The 18,186-nt window shown below is 50.1% G+C and overlaps 1 protein-coding gene across 2 annotated transcripts in view; it reads left to right on the forward strand.

The window, feature by feature from the left end:
- The window catches only part of lrp6 (low density lipoprotein receptor-related protein 6), a 92,433-nt gene extending 75,201 nt beyond the window's left edge, over positions 1 to 17,232 (forward strand). For both annotated transcript variants that reach the window (XM_090201441.1, XM_090201442.1), the window contains 7 exons: positions 989 to 1,114; positions 1,435 to 1,671; positions 2,298 to 2,408; positions 3,690 to 3,917; positions 4,711 to 4,847; positions 15,010 to 15,107; positions 16,645 to 17,232. In XM_090201441.1, coding sequence (XP_090057567.1) covers positions 989 to 1,114; positions 1,435 to 1,671; positions 2,298 to 2,408; positions 3,690 to 3,917; positions 4,711 to 4,847; positions 15,010 to 15,107; positions 16,645 to 16,948 — 1,241 coding nt within the window. In that variant the 3' untranslated portion in view covers positions 16,949 to 17,232. The remainder of the gene's footprint in view (positions 1 to 988; positions 1,115 to 1,434; positions 1,672 to 2,297; positions 2,409 to 3,689; positions 3,918 to 4,710; positions 4,848 to 15,009; positions 15,108 to 16,644) is intronic.
- Positions 17,233 to 18,186: the final 954 nt, after the last annotated feature.

An 18,186-nucleotide genomic window follows, 5' to 3' on the forward strand; every position in this document is an offset into this window, starting at 1 on the left:
ATCGGCCTATAGCCTACTGTTTTATTTTATACAGTCCTCTCGGTTTGAATTTTAAGCATCTTTTTATACTTCGCTTGTTTGAATTCATGGCAGAAACCTTGTCAACTTTGTTTGTTCTGAAGTTCTCGGCGGTCACAGAGAGACGGATAAACCGTGTGGTTCTATGTTCAGCAGAGATCTTCTGTGTTTAAAGTGATGCAGGAGAGGGAAAGCATCTAACGATGCTCTTAGCTGTTCTGCGAGTGGTCTGACTGAGGCAGGTGTTAGACCTGCGAGTGGTCTGACTGAGGCAGGTGTTAGACCTGCGAGTGGTCTGACTGAGGCAGGTGTTAGACCTGCGAGTGGTCTGACTGAGGCAGGTGTTAGACCTGCGAGTGGTCTGACTGAGGCAGGTGTTAGACCTGCGAGTGGTCTGACCGAGGCAGGCGTTAGACCTGCGAGTGGTCTGACCGAGGCAGGCGTTAGACCTGCGAGTGGTCTGACCGAGGCAGGCGTTAGACCTGCGAGTGGTCTGACCGAGGCAGGCGTTAGACCTGCGAGTGGTCTGACCGAGGCAGGCGTTAGACCAGACCTGCGAGTGGTCTGACCGAGGCAGGCGTTAGACCAGACCTGCGAGTGGTCTGACCGAGGCAGGCGTTAGATTAGACCTGCGAGTGGTCTGACCGAGGCAGGCGTTAGATTAGACCTGCGAGTGGTCTGACCGAGGCAGGCGTTAGATTAGACCTGCGAGTGGTCTGACCGAGGCAGGCGTTAGATTAGACCTGCGAGTGGTCTGACCGAGGCAGGCGTTAGACCACAAGCGTTGTGAAGTGCAACAATAATTCAGTTGAGATTTAACGGTGATCCTAACGTTCGAACGATGAACTTAGACTTAAGATGGTTTGTGGAAACGGGCCCAGTACTAGTATAGGACTGTTGACACCTCTGGTCTCAGAGATCAACTTTCTCCATGTTGTTCCTGAACTCTGACCTCACTCCTCTCCTTCAGGTAAGCACCCTTGTACCTGGGACAACGGAGGCTGTTCTCACATCTGTATCGTCAAGGGAGACGGAACCACACGCTGCTCCTGTCCTGTTCATCTGGTCCTTCTGCAGAATGAACTCTCCTGTGGAGGTAGAACCCCTGACCTCTGACCCTGCGCTGCTGGTCACAGCTTTACACTTGATAGTGAACTATGAAGATAGACTGACATGAAATGATATCCCTACCGTAACACGTAGAGCATTGTGTGTTACCTGTCTCTCTTCCCCCAGAACAGTTGTAACCTGTCTCTCCTCCCCCAGAACAGTTGTAACCCGTCTCTCCTCCCCCAGAACAGTTGTAACCCGTCTCTCCTCCCCCAGAACAGTTGTAACCCGTCTCTCCTCCCCCAGAACAGTTGTAACCTGTCTCTCCTCCCCCAGAACAGTTGTAACCCGTCTCTCCTCCCCCAGAACCCCCCACCTGTTCTCCAGAACAGTTCTCCTGTGTATCTGGGGAGGTGGACTGTATTCCCCACGCGTGGCGGTGTGACGGCTACCCAGAGTGTGATGACAGCAGCGACGAGGGAGACTGTCCTGTCTGTTCAGATTCAGAGTTTCAGTGTGACTCCAGACAGTGTGTTGACCTCAGCCTCCGCTGCAACGGAGAGGTCAACTGTCAGGATCGCTCAGACGAGAACAAATGTGAAGGTAAGGACAGGAACACACACAGAGAGGGAGAGACACATCTCACACACACACAGAGAGGGGGAGACACATCTCACACACACACAGAGAGGGAGAGACACATCTCACACACACACAGAGAGGGAGAGACACATCTCACACACGTGTGTGTTATTGAACCGGGTTTAACCCTCTCCTCTCCAGTCTAATGTAGATTACTGCTGAACCTGGTTTAACCTGGTTTAATTTACCGTGGTTTAACCCTCTCCAGTCTAATGTAGATTACTGCTGAACCTGGTTGAACCTGGTTTAAACCTGGTTTAATTTAGCGTGGTTTAACCCTCTCCAGTCTAATGTAGATTACTGCTGAACCTGGTTTAACCTGGTTTAATTTACCGTGGTTTAACCCTCTCCAGTCTAATGTAGATTACTGCTGAACCTGGTTGAACCTGGTTTAAACCTGGTTTAATTTAGCGTGGTTTAACCCTCTCCAGTCTAATGTAGATTACTGCTGAACCTGGTTGAACCTGGTTTAAACCTGGTTTAATTTAGCGTGGTTTAACCCTCTCCAGTCTAATGTAGATTACTGCTGAACCTGGTTGAACCTGGTTTAAACCTGGTTTAATTTAGCGTGGTTTAACCCTCTCCAGTGCGTTGCTCTCCGGACCACTTCAGCTGTTCTAGCGGTCAGTGTGTGGGGAAACATCAGAAGTGTGACCACTCTACAGACTGCTCTGACAACTCGGACGAGATGGGCTGCTGTAAGTCTATTCAATTATAGATCTGATCCTAGGACAGTTTTTCTCATGAGGAAGAGGGAGGTTTTTCTATAGTGTGTCTACATGACACATCTGATCCTAGACCAGTTTATCTATAGTGTGTCTACATGACAGATCTGATCCTAGACCAGTTTATCTATAGTGTGTCCTCATGACAGATCTGATCCTAGACCAGTTTATCTATAGTGTGTCTACATGACAGATCTGATCCTAGACCAGTTTATCTATAGTGTGTCTACATGACACATCTGATCCTAGACCAGTTTATCTATAGTGTGTCTACATGACAGATCTGATCCTAGACCAGTTTATCTATAGTGTGTCTACATGACAGATCTGATCCTAGACCAGTTTATCTATAGTGTGTCTACATGACAGATCTGATCCTAGACCAGTTTATCTATAGTGTGTCTACATGACAGATCTGATCCTAGACCAGTTTATCTATAGTGTGTCTACATGACAGATCTGATCCTAGACCAGTTTATCTATAGTGTGTCTACATGACAGATCTGATCCTAGACCAGTTTATCTATAGTGTGTCTACATGACAGATCTGATCCTAGACCAGTTTATCTATAGTGTGTCTACATGACAGATCTGATCCTAGACCAGTTTATCTATAGTGTGTCTACATGACAGATCTGATCCTAGACCAGTTTATCTATAGTGTGTCCTCATGACAGATCTGATCCTAGACCAGTTTATCTATAGTGTGTCCTCATGACAGATCTGATCCTAGACCAGTTTATCTATAGTGTGTCTACATGACAGATCTGATCCTAGACCAGTTTATCTATAGTGTGTCTACATGACAGATCTGATCCTAGACCAGTTTATCTATAGTGTGTCTACATGACATATCTGATCCTAGACCAGTTTATCTATAGTGTGTCTACATGACAGATCTGATCCTAGACCAGTTTATCTATAGTGTGTCTACATGACAGATCTGATCCTAGACCAGTTTATCTATAGTGTGTCTACATGACAGATCTGATCCTAGACCAGTTTATCTATAGTGTGTCTACATGACAGATCTGATCCTAGACCAGTTTATCTATAGTGTGTCCTCATGACATATCTGATTCTAGACCAGTTTATCTATAGTGTGTCTACATGACAGATCTGATCCTAGACCAGTTTATCGAGAATGTGTTCCAACTACCTGGCTTAAAGGTAGCATTTCACCTGCTGTATCTCTCAACTAAACATGGAATAATGTCCTTCTAGTAAGCCCCTCCTCTGCCCCCCCCCCCCCAGACCCGACTGAAGAGCCGTCCTCCCAGCCCACCAACACCATCGGCTCCATTGTGGGGGTTGTCATGGCGCTGTTTGTGGTGGGCGCCATCTACTTGGTGTGCCAGCGCGTGCTCTGTCCCCAGATGAAGGATGACAGGGAGACGGTGACCAATGACTTGGTGGTCCACGGCCCTTCTGTTTCTCTGGGTTATGTACCTCACCCTGCCTCTCTGTCCGGGTCTCTGCCAGGTAGGACCGCTCGCCACACCGCACAGACAGATGGATCAGCTCCTAGAGAGATATCACCATCTATAGCTACAATCTGCATGTGACCAATACAATTTGATGAGACACCCCAGTCCGAACCTCATAACCCCCAGTCCGAACCTCATAACCCCCAGTCCGAACCTCATAACCCCCAGTCCGAACCTCATAACCCCCAGTCCAAACCTCATAACCCCCAGTCCAAACCTCATGACCCCCAGTCCAAACCTCATAACCCCAGTCCGAACCTCATAACCCCCAGTCCAAACCTCATAACCCCCAGTCCAAACCTCATAACCCCCAGTCCAAACCTCATGACCCCCAGTCCAAACCTCATAACCCCCAGTCCGAACCTCATAACCCCCAGTCCAAACCTCATGACCCCCAGTCCAAACCTCATAACCCCAGTCCAAACCCCAGTCCGAACCTCATAACCCCCAGTCCAAACCTCATAACCCCCAGTCCAAACCTCATAACCCCCAGTCCAAACCTCATAACCCCCAGTCCAAACCTCATAACCCCCAGTCCAAACCTCATAACCCCCAGTCCAAACCTCATAACCCCCAGTCCAAACCTCATAACCCCCAGTCCAAACCTCATAACCCCCAGTCCAAACCTCATAACCCCCAGTCCAAACCTCATAACCCCCAGTCCAAACCTCATGACCCCAGTCCGAACCTGTTTACTGTTCGTGTTATATGAGAAATACTTGATTGTCTTTGTTATTGACTCCTGCTACTTTGTCTTGTTGACTCCTGCTACTTTGTGTTGTCTTCAGGTATGTCCAGGGGGAAGTCTGTGATTGGTTCGTTGAGCATCATGGGCGGGTCCAGTGGCCCCCCTTACGACCGCGCCCACGTAACTGGAGCCTCCTCCTCAAGCTCCTCCTCCACCAAGGGCACGTACTTCCCCCCGGTACGACACACACACACCCCTCTTACAGACACACACACACACCCCTCTTACACACACACACACACACCTTACACACACACGCACACCTTACAGACACACACACACCTTACAGCGGTCTAAGTTACTGCATGTCAGTGCTTGAGGCGTTACTGCAGACCCTGGTTTGAATCCTGGCTTTTTCACAACCGGCCGTGATTGGGAGTCCCATAGGGCGGGGCACAATTGGCCCACAGCGCCGTCTGGGCTTGGCCATCATTGTAAATAATAATTTGTTCTTAACGGACTTGCCTAGATAAATAAAGGTTAAATTAAAAAATACAGACTCACACTTTAAACCAGTGTTAATTTCGTCAACAAAGGAGTAGTGACTCAAATTCCCGTCAAATTTTAATTTTTCTGTGGCAATTGACAAGACTATAACTGACTGAGTGGACCAGGAAAAGATGGACTGACTAAATGCATATCGCCAGGCGCCTCCCCTGCTTCCCCGAACCAGTCCCCACCAGTTATCTAGTTAGCTTCCCTTTTCCTGGTTAACCAACACAACCTGCATTACCAAATGAGAAACTATAGCAGCATTGAGTTGAATAACAGGTATGTTTTAATGAGAAACTATATCAGCATTGAGTTGAATAACAGGTATGTTTTAATGAGAAACTATAGCAGCATTGAGTTGAATAACAGGTATGTTTTAATGAGAAACTATATCAGCATTGAGTTGAATAACAGGTATGTTTTAATGAGAAACTATAGCAGCATTGAGTTGAATAACAGGTATGTTTTAATGAGAAACTATAGCAGCATTGAGTTGAATAACAGGTATGTTTTAATGAGAAACTATATCAGCATTGAGTTGAATAACAGGTATGTTCTAATGAGAAACTATATCAGCATTGAGTTGAATAACAGGTATGTTTTAATGAGAAACTATATCAGCATTGAGTTGAATAACAGGTATGTTCTAATGAAACTATATCAGCATTGAGTTGAATAACAGGTATGTTCTAATGAGAAACTATAGCAGCATTGAGTTGAATAACAGGTATGTTCTAATGAGAAACTATAGCAGCATTGAGTTGAATAGTTAAACAACAGTCCAGGTATGTTCTTCTCTCCCTTGAGTCTAGAAAAGTAGGCCGTCTTTCAATTTGTAGTCTCACTCAACCCTCCCACCTAGCCTACTGCGTTTCATAGCCAGGTCCCCTCAACCCTCCCACCTTGCCTACTGCGTTTCATAGCCAGGTCCCTTCAACCCTCCCACCTAGCCTACTGCGTTTCATAGCCAGGTCCCCTCAACCCTCCCACTCAAACCTCCCACAGGGCCCCTCAACCCTCCCACTTAGCCTACTGCGTGTCATAGCCAGGTCCCCTCAACCCTCCCACCTAGCCTACTGCGTTTCATAGCCAGGTCCCCTCAAACCTCCCACCTAGCCTACTGCGTTTCATAGCCAGGTCCCCTCAACCCTCCCACCTTGCCTACTGCGTTTCATAGCCAGGTCCCTTCAACCCTCCCACCTAGCCTACTGCGTTTCATAGCCAGGTCCCCTCAACCCTCCCACTCAAACCTCCCACAGGGCCCCTCAACCCTCCCACTTAGCCTACTGCGTGTCATAGCCAGGTCCCCTCAACCCTCCCACCTAGCCTACTGCGTTTCATAGCCAGGTCCCCTCAACCCTCCCACCTAGCCTACTGCGTTTCATAGCCAGGTCCCCTCAACCCTCCCACCTAGCCTACTGCGTTTCATAGCCAGGTCCCCTCAACCCTCCCGCCCAGCCTACTGCGTTTCATAGCCACTTCCCCTCAACCCTCCCGCCCAGCCTACTGCGTTTCATAGCCAGGTCCCCTCAACCCTCCCGCCCAGCCTACTGCGTTTCATAGCCAGGTCCCCTCAACCCTCCCACTCAATCCTCCCACAGGGCCCCTCAACCCTCCCACCTAGCCTACTGCGTTTCATAGCCAGGTCCCCTCAACCCTCCCGCCCAGCCTACTGCGTTTCATAGCCAGGTCCCCTCAACCCTCCCACTCAATCCTCCCACAGGTCCCCTCAACCCTCCCACCTAGCCTACTGCGTTTCATAGCCAGGTCCACTCAACCCTCCCGCCCAGCCTACTGCGTTTCATAGCCAGGTCCCCTCAACCCTCCCGCCCAGCCTACTGCGTTTCATAGCCAGGTCCCCTCAACCCTCCCGCCCAGCCTACTGCGTTTCATAGCCAGGTCCCCTCAACCCTCCCGCCCAGCCTACTGCGTTTCATAGCCAGGTCCCCTCAACCCTCCCGCCCAGCCTACTGCGTTTCATAGCCACTTCCCCTCAACCCTCCCGCCCAGCCTACTGCGTTTCATAGCCAGGTCCCCTCAACCCTCCCGCCCAGCCTACTGCGTTTCATAGCCAGGTTCTGGCCCGTACCGTTCAAAAGATATGACTCATAATAAGGGCAGTTCTGAAACTAGACTCCTGGCGAACCGGACCATTAACCATTTGTTTAGGCTCAACCTAGTTTAGTTATGTTACCTCATTAGGGGCGGGTTCAGCACGACTAGTTCAGTTATGTTACCTCATTAGGGGCGGGTTCAGCACGACTAGTTCAGTTATGTTACCTCATTAGGGGCGGGTTCAGCACGACTAGTTCAGTTATGTTACCTCATTAGGGGCGCGTTCAGCACGACTAGTTCAGTTATGTTACCTCATTAGGGGCGCGTTCAGCACGACTAGTTCAGTTATGTTACCTCATTAGGGGAGCGTTCAGCACAACTAGTTCAGGTATGTTACCTCATTAGGGGCGCGTTCAGCACAACTAGTTCAGTTATGTTACCTCATTAGGGGCGGGTTCAGCACGACTAGTTCAGTTATGTTACCTCATTAGGGGGCGCGTTCAGCACGACTAGTTCAGTTATGTTACCTCATTAGGGGCGGGTTCAGCACGACTAGTTCAGTTATGTTACCTCATTAGGGGGCGCGTTCAGCACGACTAGTTCAGTTATGTTACCTCATTAGGGGCACGGTCAGCACGACTAGTTCAGTTATGTTACCTCATTAGGGGCGCGGTCAGCACGACTAGTTCAGTTATGTTACCTCATTAGGGGAGCGGTCAGCACAACTAGTTCAGTTATGTTACCTCATTAGGGGCGCGTTCAGCACAACTAGTTCAGTTATGTTACCTCATTAGGGGTGGGTTCAGCACGACTAGTTCAGGTATGTTACCTCATTAGGGGCGCGTTCAGCACAACTAGTTCAGTTATGTTACCTCATTAGGGGCGGGTTCAGCACGACTAGTTCAGTTATGTTACCTCATTAGGGGCGCGGTCAGCACGACTAGTTCAGTTATGTTACCTCATTAGGGGCGCGGTCAGCACGACTAGTTCAGTTATGTTACCTCATTAGGGTCGGGTTCAGCACTACTAGTTCAGTTATGTTACCTCATTAGGGGCGGGTTCAGCACGACTAGTTCAGTTATGTTACCTCATTAGGGGCGCGTTCAGCAGGACTAGTTCAGTTATGTTACCTCAGTAGGGGCGCGTTCAGCACGACTAGTTCAGTTATGTTACCTCATTAGGGGCGCGTTCAGCACGACTAGTTCAGTTATGTTACCTCATTAGGGGCGCGGTCAGCACAACTAGTTCAGTTATGTTACCTCATTAGGGGAGCGTTCAGCACGACTAGTTCAGTTATGTTACCTCATTAGGGGCGCGTTCAGCACGACTAGTTCAGTTATGTTACCTCATTAGGGGCGCGTTCAGCACGACTAGTTCAGTTATGTTACCTCATTAGGGGCGCGTTCAGCAGGACTAGTTCAGTTATGTTACCTCATTAGGGGCGCGTTCAGCACGACTAGTTCAGTTATATTATCTCATTAGGGGCGCGTTCAGCACAACTAGTTCAGTTATGTTACCTCATTAGGGGCGCGTTCAGCACGACTAGTTCAGTTATGTTACCTCATTAGGGGAGCGTTCAGCAGGACTAGTTCAGTTATGTTACCTCATTAGGGTCGGGTTCAGCACAACTAGTTCAGTTATGTTACCTCATTAGGGGCGGGTTCAGCAGGACTAGTTCAGTTATGTTACCTCATTAGGGGCGCGGTCAGCACGACTAGTTCAGTTATGTTACCTCATTAGGGGAGCGTTCAGCAGGACTAGTTCAGTTATGTTACCTCATTAGGGGAGCGTTCAGCAGGACTAGTTCAGTTATGTTACCTCATTAGGGGCGCGTTCAGCAGGACTAGTTCAGTTATGTTACCTCATTAGGGGAGCGTTCAGCAGGACTAGTTCAGTTATGTTACCTCATTAGGGGCGCGTTCAGCAGGACTAGTTCAGTTATGTTACCTCATTAGGGGAGCGTTCAGCAGGACTAGTTCAGTTATGTTACCTCATTAGGGGAGCGTTCAGCAGGACTAGTTCAGTTATGTTACCTCATTAGGGGCGCGTTCAGCACGACGCACTGCTGTTACTGTTTATTATCTATCCTGATTGTCTAGTCACTTTACCCCTACCTACATGTACATATTACCTCAACTACCTGGTACCCCTACACGTTGACTCTGTACTGGTACCCCTGCGCGTTGACTTGGTACTGGTACCCCTGCGCGTTGACTTGGTACTGGTACCCCTGCGCGTTGACTTGGTACTGGTACCCCTGCACGTTGACTCGGTACTGGTACCCCTGCGCGTTGACTCGGTACTGGTACCCCTGCGCGTTGACTCGGTACTGGTACCCCTGCGCGTTGACCCGGTACTGGTACCCCTGCGCGTTGACCCGGTACTGGTACCCCTGCGCGTTGACCCGGTACTGGTACCCCTGCCTACTGCGTTTCATAGCCACCTCCCCTCAACCCTCCCACTCAATCCTCCCACAGGTCCCCTCAACCCTCCCGCCCAGCCTACTGCGTTTCATAGCCACTTCCCCTCAACCCTCCCACTCAATCCTCCCACAGGTCCCCTCAACCCTCCCGCCCAGCCTACTGCGTTTCATAGCCAGGGCCCCTCAACCCTCCCGCCCAGCCTACTGCGTTTCATAGCCACATCCCCTCAACCCTCCCACTCAATCCTCCCACAGGGCCCCTCAACCCTCCCACTCAATCCTCCCACAGGGCCCCTCAACCCTCCCACTCAATCCTCCCACAGGGCCCCTCAACCCTCCCACTCAAGCCTCCCACAGGGCCCCTCAACCCTCCCACTCCATCCTCCCACAGGGCCCCTCAACCCTCCCACTTAGCCTACTGCGTTTCATAGCCAGGGTCCCCGCAAACCTCCCACTTAGCCTACTGCGTTTCATAGCCAGGGTCCCCTCAAACCTCCCACCTAGCCTACTGCGTTTCATAGCCAGGTCCCCTCAACCCTCCCACCTAGCCTACTGCGTTTCATAGCCAGGTCCCCTCAAACCTCCCACTTAGCCTACTGCGTTTCATAGCCAGGGTCCCCTCAAACCTCCCACCTAGCCTACTGCGTTTCATAGCCAGGGTCCCCTCAAACCTCCCACCTAGCCTACTGCGTTTCATAGCCAGGGTCCCCTCAAACCTCCCACCTAGCCTACTGCGTTTCATAGCCAGGTCCCCTCAAACCTCCCACCTAGCCTACTGCGTTTCATAGCCAGGGTCCCCTCAACCCTCCCACCTAGCCTACTGCGTTTCATAGCCAGGCCCCTCAACCCTCCCACTTAGCCTACTGCGTTTCATAGCCACTTCCCCTCAACCCTCCCACCTAGCCTACTGTGTTTCATAGCCAGGGTCCCCTCAACCCTCCCACCTAGCCTACTACGTTTCATAGCCAGGTCCCCTCAAACCTCCCACTTAGCCTACTGCGTTTCATAGCCAGGTCCCCTCAAACCTCCCACTTAGCCTACTGCGTTTCATAGCCAGGTCCCCTCAAACCTCCCACCTAGCCTACTGCGTTTCATAGCCAGGGTCCCCTCAAACCTCCCACTTAGCCTACTGCGTTTCATAGCCAGGTTCCCTCAACCCTCCCACTTAGCCTACTGCGTTTCATAGCCAGGTCCCCTCAACCCTCCCACCTAGCCTACTGCGTTTCATAGCCAGGTCCCCTCAAACCTCCCACTTAGCCTACTGCGTTTCATAGCCAGGTCCCCTCAACCCTCCCACCTAGCCTACTGTGTTTCATAGCCAGGGTCCCCTCAACCCTCCCACCTAGCCTACTACGTTTCATAGCCAGGTCCCCTCAAACCTCCCACTTAGCCTACTGCGTTTCATAGCCAGGTCCCCTCAAACCTCCCACTTAGCCTACTGCGTTTCATAGCCAGGTCCCCTCAAACCTCCCACCTAGCCTACTGCGTTTCATAGCCAGGGTCCCCTCAAACCTCCCACTTAGCCTACTGCGTTTCATAGCCAGGTTCCCTCAACCCTCCCACTTAGCCTACTGCGTTTCATAGCCAGGTCCCCTCAACCCTCCCACCTAGCCTACTGCGTTTCATAGCCAGGTCCCCTCAAACCTCCCACTTAGCCTACTGCGTTTCATAGCCAGGTCCCCTCAAACCTCCCACCTAGCCTACTGCGTTTCATAGCCAGGTCCCCTCAAACCTCCCACCTAGCCTACTGCGTTTCATAGCCAGGTCCCCTCAAACCTCCCACCTAGCCTACTGCGTTTCATAGCCAGGTTCTGGCCCGTACCGTTCAAAAGATATGACTCATAATAAGGGCAGTTCTGAAACTAGACTCCTGGCGAACCGGACCATTAACCATTTGTTTAGGCTCAACCTAGTTTAGTTATGTTACCTCATTAGGGGCGGGTTCAGCACGACTAGTTCAGTTATGTTACCTCATTAGGGGCGGGTTCAGCACGACTAGTTCAGTTATGTTACCTCATTAGGGGCGGGTTCAGCACGACTAGTTCAGTTATGTTACCTCATTAGGGGCGCGTTCAGCACGACTAGTTCAGTTATGTTACCTCATTAGGGGCGCGTTCAGCACGACTAGTTCAGTTATGTTACCTCATTAGGGTCGGGTTCAGCACGACTAGTTCAGTTATGTTACCTCATTAGGGGCGCGTTCAGCACGACTAGTTCAGTTATGTTACCTCATTAGGGGCGCGTTCAGCACAACTAGTTCCGTTATGTTACCTCATTTGGGGAGCGGTCAGCACGACTAGTTCAGTTATGTTACCTCATTAGGGGAGCGGTCAGCACAACTAGTTCCGTTATGTTACCTCATTAGGGGCGCGGTCAGCACAACTAGTTCAGTTATGTTACCTCATTAGGGGCGCGTTCAGCAATGTTACCTCATTAGGGGTGCGTTCAGCACGACTAGTTCAGTTATGTTACCTCATTAGGGGAGCGTTCAGCACGACTAGTTCAGTTATGTTACCTCATTAGGGGCGCGGTCAGCACAACTAGTTCAGTTATGTTACCTCATTAGGGGCGCGGTCAGCACAACTAGTTCAGTTATGTTACCTCATTAGGGGCGCGTTCAGCAATGTTACCTCATTAGGGGTGCGTTCAGCACGACTAGTTCAGTTATGTTACCTCATTAGGGGAGCGGTCAGCACGACTAGTTCAGTTATGTTACCTCATTAGGGGCGCGTTCAGCACAACTAGTTCAGTTATGTTACCTCATTAGGGGCGGGTTCAGCACGACTAGTTCAGTTATGTTACCTCATTAGGGAGCGGTCAGCACAACTAGTTCAGTTATGTTACCTCATTAGGGGAGCGGTCAGCACGACTAGTTCAGTTATGTTACCTTATTAGGGGCGCGTTCAGCACAACTAGTTCAGTTATGTTACCTCATTAGGTGCGCGTTCAGCACAACTAGTTCCGTTATGTTACCTCATTAGGGGTGCGTTCAGCACGACTAGTTCAGTTATGTTACCTCATTAGGGGCGCGGTCAGCACGACTAGTTCAGTTATGTTACCTCATTAGGGGCGCGTTCAGCACGACAGGTTCAGTTATGTTACCTCATTAGGGTCGGGTTCAGCACAACTAGTTCAGTTATGTTACCTCATTAGGGGCGCGTTCAGCACAACTAGTTCAGTTATGTTACCTCATTAGGGGAGCGTTCAGCATGACTAGTTCAGTTATGTTACCTCATTAGGGGTGCGTTCAGCACGACTAGTTCAGTTATGTTACCTCATTAGGGGAGCGTTCAGCACGACTAGTTCAGTTATGTTACCTCATTAGGGTCGGGTTCAGCACGACTAGTTCAGTTATGTTACCTCATTAGGGGAGCGGTCAGCACGACTAGTTCAGTTATGTTACCTCATTAGGGGCGCGTTCAGCACAACTAGTTCAGTTATGTTACCTCATTAGGGGAGCGTTCAGCACGTCTAGTTCAGGTATGTTACCTCATTAGGGGAGCGTTCAGCACGACTAGTTCAGTTATGTTACCTCATTAGGGGCGCGTTCAGCACAACTAGTTCCGTTATGTTACCTCATTAGGGGAGCGTTCAGCACGTCTAGTTCAGGTATGTTACCTCATTAGGGGCGCATTCAGCACAACTAGTTCAGTTATGTTACCTCATTAGGGGCGCGGTCAGCACGACTAGTTCAGTTATGTTACCTCATTAGGGGCGCGGTCAGCACAACTAGTTCCGTTATGTTACCTCATTAGGGGCGCGTTCAGCACGACTAGTTCAGTTATGTTACCTCATTAGGGGCGCGGTCAGCACAACTAGTTCAGTTATGTTACCTCATTAGGGGCGCGGTCAGCACAACTAGTTCAGTTATGTTACCTCATTAGGGGCGCGTTCAGCAATGTTACCTCATTAGGGGTGCGTTCAGCACGACTAGTTCAGTTATGTTACCTCATTAGGGGCGCGTTCAGCACAACTAGTTCAGTTATGTTACCTCATTAGGGGCGCGTTCAGCACAACTAGTTCAGTTATGTTACCTCATTAGGGGTGCGTTCAGCACGACTAGTTCAGTTATGTTACCTCATTAGGGGTGCGTTCAGCACGACTAGTTCAGTTATGTTACCTCATTAGGGGCGCATTCAGCACAACTAGTTCAGTTATGTTACCTCATTAGGGGCGCGTTCAGCACAACTAGTTCAGTTATGTTACCTCATTAGGGGCGCGTTCAGCACGACTAGTTCAGTTATGTTACCTCATTAGGGTCGGGTTCAGCACAACTAGTTCAGTTATGTTACCTCATTAGGGGCGCGTTCAGCACGACTAGTTCAGTTATGTTACCTCATTAGGGGCGCATTCAGCACAACTAGTTCAGTTATGTTACCTCATTAGGGGCGCGTTCAGCACAACTAGTTCAGTTATGTTACCTCATTAGGGGTGCGTTCAGCACAACTAGTTCAGTTATGTTACCTCATTAGGGGCGCGGTCAGCACAACTAGTTCAGTTATGTTACCTCATTAGGGGCGCGTTCAGCACGACTAGTTCAGTTATGTTACCTCATTAGGGGAGCGTTCAGCACAACGCACTGCTGTTACATTTCATTATCTATCCTGATTGTCTAGTCACTTTACCTCTACCTACATGTACATATTACCTCAACTACCTGGTAGCCCTACACGTTGACTCTGTACTGGTACCCCTACGCGTTGACTCTGTACTGGTACCCCTGCCCGTTGACTCGGTACTGGTACCCCTGCACGTTGACCCGGTACTGGTACCCCTGCCCGTTGACTCGGTACTGGTACCCCTGCTCATTGACTCTATTTCCTTTATTTATTTAGTAACATTTTAACTGCATTGTGGGAAATAGTTCATAAGTCAACATCTCACTGTAAATGTTACACCTGTTCTATTTGGCGCATGTGATGAATAACGATTTGATTTTGAACTTCTATCTCCATGTCCCTCTTTCTCCTCTTCTCTCCTCCTTCTCCTCTTCTCTCCTCCATCTCTTCTCTCCTCCCTCTCTCCTCCCTCTCCTCCCTCTCTCCTCCCTCTCTCCTCTTCTCTCCTCTCCTCTCCTCTCCTCTTCTCTCCTCTTCTCTCCTCCTCTCCTCTTCTCTCCTCTCCTCTTCTCTCCTTCCTCTCCTCTTCTCTCCTCTCTCTCCTCCCTCTCTCTCCTCCCTCTCTCTCCTCCCTCTCTCTCCTTTCTCTCCTCTCCTCTCCTCTTCTCTCCTCCCTCTCCTCCGTCTCCTCTTCTCTTCTTTCTCTCCTCTCCTCTTTCCTCTTCTCTCCTCTCCTCTTTTCTCTCCTTCTCTCCTCTCCTCTCCTCCGTCTCCTCTTCTCTTCTTTCTCTCCTCTCTGTCTCCTCTCCAGATCCTGAACCCTCCTCCATCTCCTGCGACCGTCAGGTCTCAGTACACCATGGAGTTTGGCTACTCCTCCAACAGCCCGTCAACGCACCGTTCATACAGGTAACCCTCTGCTCCTCGCCACGGTTGTCTCTCCCTGCCACGGTTGTCTCTCCCTGCCACGGTTGTCTCTCCCTGCCACGGTTGTCTCTCCCTGCCACGGTTGTCTCTCCCTGCCACGGTTGTCTCTCCCTGCCACGGTTGTCTCACCCTGCCACGGTTGTCTCTCCCTGCCACGGTTGTCTCTCCCTGCCACGGTTGTCTCTCCCTGCCACGGTTGTCTCTCCCTGCCACGGTTGTCTCTCCCTGCCACGGTTGTCTCTCCCTGCCACGGTTGTCTCTCCCTGCCACGGTTGTCTCTCCCTGCCACGGTTGTCTCTCCCTGCCACGGTTGTCTCTCCCTGCCACGGTTGTCTCTCCCTGCCACGGTTGTCTCTCCCTGCCACGGTTGTCTCTCCCTGCCACGGTTGTCTCTCCCTGCCACGGTTGTCTCTCCCTGCCACGGTTGTCTCTCCTCGCCACGGTTGTCTCTCCCTGCCACGGTTGTCTCTCCCTGCCACGGTTGTCTCTCCCTGCCACGGTTGTCTCTCCCTGCCACGGTTGTCTCTCCCTGCCACGGTTGTCTCTCCCTGCCACGGTTGTCTCTCCCTGCCACGGTTGTCTCTCCCTGCCACGGTTGTCTCTCCCTGCCACGGTTGTCTCTCCCTGCCACGGTTGTCTCTCCCTGCCACGGTTGTCTCTCCCTGCCACGGTTGTCTCTCCCTGCCACGGTTGTCTCTCCCTGCCACGGTTGTCTCTCCTCTCCACGGTTGTCTCTCCCTGCCACGGTTGTCTCTCCCTGCCACGGTTGTCTCTCCCTGCCACGGTTGTCTCTCCCTGCCACGGTTGTCTCTCCCTGCCACGGTTGTCTCTCCCTGCCACGGTTGTCTCTCCCTGCCACGGTTGTCTCTCCCTGCCACGGTTGTCTCTCCCTGCCACGGTTGTCTCTCCCTGCCACGGTTGTCTCTCCTCTCCACGGTTGTCTCTCCTCTCCACGGTTGTCTCTCATTATAGTAATATAATGTTAATATTATAGTAGTAATATAATGGTAATATTATAGTGGTGATATAATGTTATATTATAGTAGTTATATTATGTTAATATTATAGTAGTAATATAATGGTAATATTATAATAGTAATATAATGGTAATATTATAGTAATATAATGGTAATATTATGTTAATATTATGCTAATATTATAGTGATATTATGCTAATAGTATAGTGATATTATGCTAATATTATAGTAGTAATATAATGTCCATATTATAGTAGTAATATAATGTTAATATTATAGTAGTAATATAATGTTAATATTATAGTAGTAATATAATGTTTAATATTATGGTAGTAATATAATGTTATGGTAGTAATATAATGTTAATATTATAGTAATAATATTATGTTAATATTATAGTAATGATATTATGTTAATATTATAGTAATGACATTATGTTAATATTATAGTAATGATATAATGTTAATATTAACTTGTGTCTGGAGACTGATCTCTTCTTCTGTCAGGCTAATTAATGTATCTGCTCTCCTTCCTGTCCCCAGTTACCGTCCCTACACCTACAGTCACTTCGCCCCTCCCACAACCCCCTGCTCCACGGACGTCTGCGACAGCGACTACACCCCCGGACGCCGCGCCCCGCCCACCTCCAACTCCGGCGTCGCCAAAGGTTACACCAGCGACCTGAACTACGACTCGGAACCCTTCCCCCCACCCCCCACCCCCCGCAGCCAGTACCTGTCAGCGGAGGAGAACTGTGAGAGCTGCCCCCCCTCCCCCTATACGGAGCGCTCCTACTCTCACCACCTCTACCCCCCGCCCCCATCACCCTGCACAGACTCCTCCTGAAACCCCTCGCTGTACATAACTGTTGATATTGTGTTTCTAAAAAGAGGGGGAGGAGAGGAGGCTGCTGAGGGATGTACAGAACATATGAACAGAGAAACAGGAAGCTCGGGGTGGAAGAAAGAGCTCCGGGAACATTTGTACATTTTAAAAATAGAAAAAAGCATATCTATATATTTTCTATACAGCGTTTACTGGATACGCCGTAGAGGTTTGTATTCAAACATTTGTACATTTATTTTTTATTTTTTAATGAAAACGTTTTATTAAAACCATCACAAACATGATAAGTTGCCTTAAATCCAGAAGATACAAACAGTTGTCTGTTTTTACGAAGGCTGGAAGAACGTTTAAAACACGTAGATGGAACTATCTGACGCCAAATAACACACCGTGACAACGCCCGGAACAATGGATGGAGGGAGTGGTGAGGCAGGATGACGCCCCCTGGAGGTGACAGACAGCTACTGCACCACGGCACTCTGCAGCCTGGGCAGCCATTTTGTAGTGGATCAGTGATCCCCATAGTAACCAGTCAGCTGGTTTCCATAGTAACAGAAATGTTGATTTGAGCTCCTTTCTAATGGTTTCCTGGTTTCCCAGGACTTCCTGTCCGCTTGTATTGCTTCAACTAGGTACTACATATTATACAAGCTCCTTATTCATCTAACAGGGTACATAAAGAACCTCTGACCCGACCCAGGGCCCCTCGTCACTACCACAACACTCCTGACCCGACCCAGGGCCCCTCGTCACTACCACAACACTCCTGACCCGACCCGGGGCCCCTCGTCACTACCACAACACTCCTGACCGGACCCAGGGCCCCTCGTCACTACCACAACACTCCTGACCCGACCCAGGGCCCCTCGTCACTACCACAACACTCCTGACCCGACCCAGGGCCCCTCGTCACTACCACAACACTCCTGACCCGACCCAGGGCCCCTCGTCACTACCACAACACTCCTGACCCGACCCGGGGCCCCTCGTCACTACCACAACACTCCTGACCCGACCCGGGGCCCCTCGTCACTACCACAACACTCCTGACCCGACCCGGGGCCCCTCGTCACTACCACAACACTCCTGACCCGACCCGGGGCCCCTCGTCACTACCACAACACTCCTGACCCGACCCATAGGTCCAGGAAGGGGTGGGGTACAGAGGTCGAGGTCAGGGTTCACAGAAGGTCAGAAAGACAACGTCATCACGCTGTCTGTTGTGTGATGGGGAAACA

This window comes from Oncorhynchus mykiss, chromosome 15 (assembly GCF_057628025.1).
Source record: "Oncorhynchus mykiss isolate SJ-2025 chromosome 15, ASM5762802v1, whole genome shotgun sequence".
In the NCBI taxonomy this organism is placed as follows: Eukaryota; Metazoa; Chordata; class Actinopteri; order Salmoniformes; family Salmonidae; genus Oncorhynchus; species Oncorhynchus mykiss.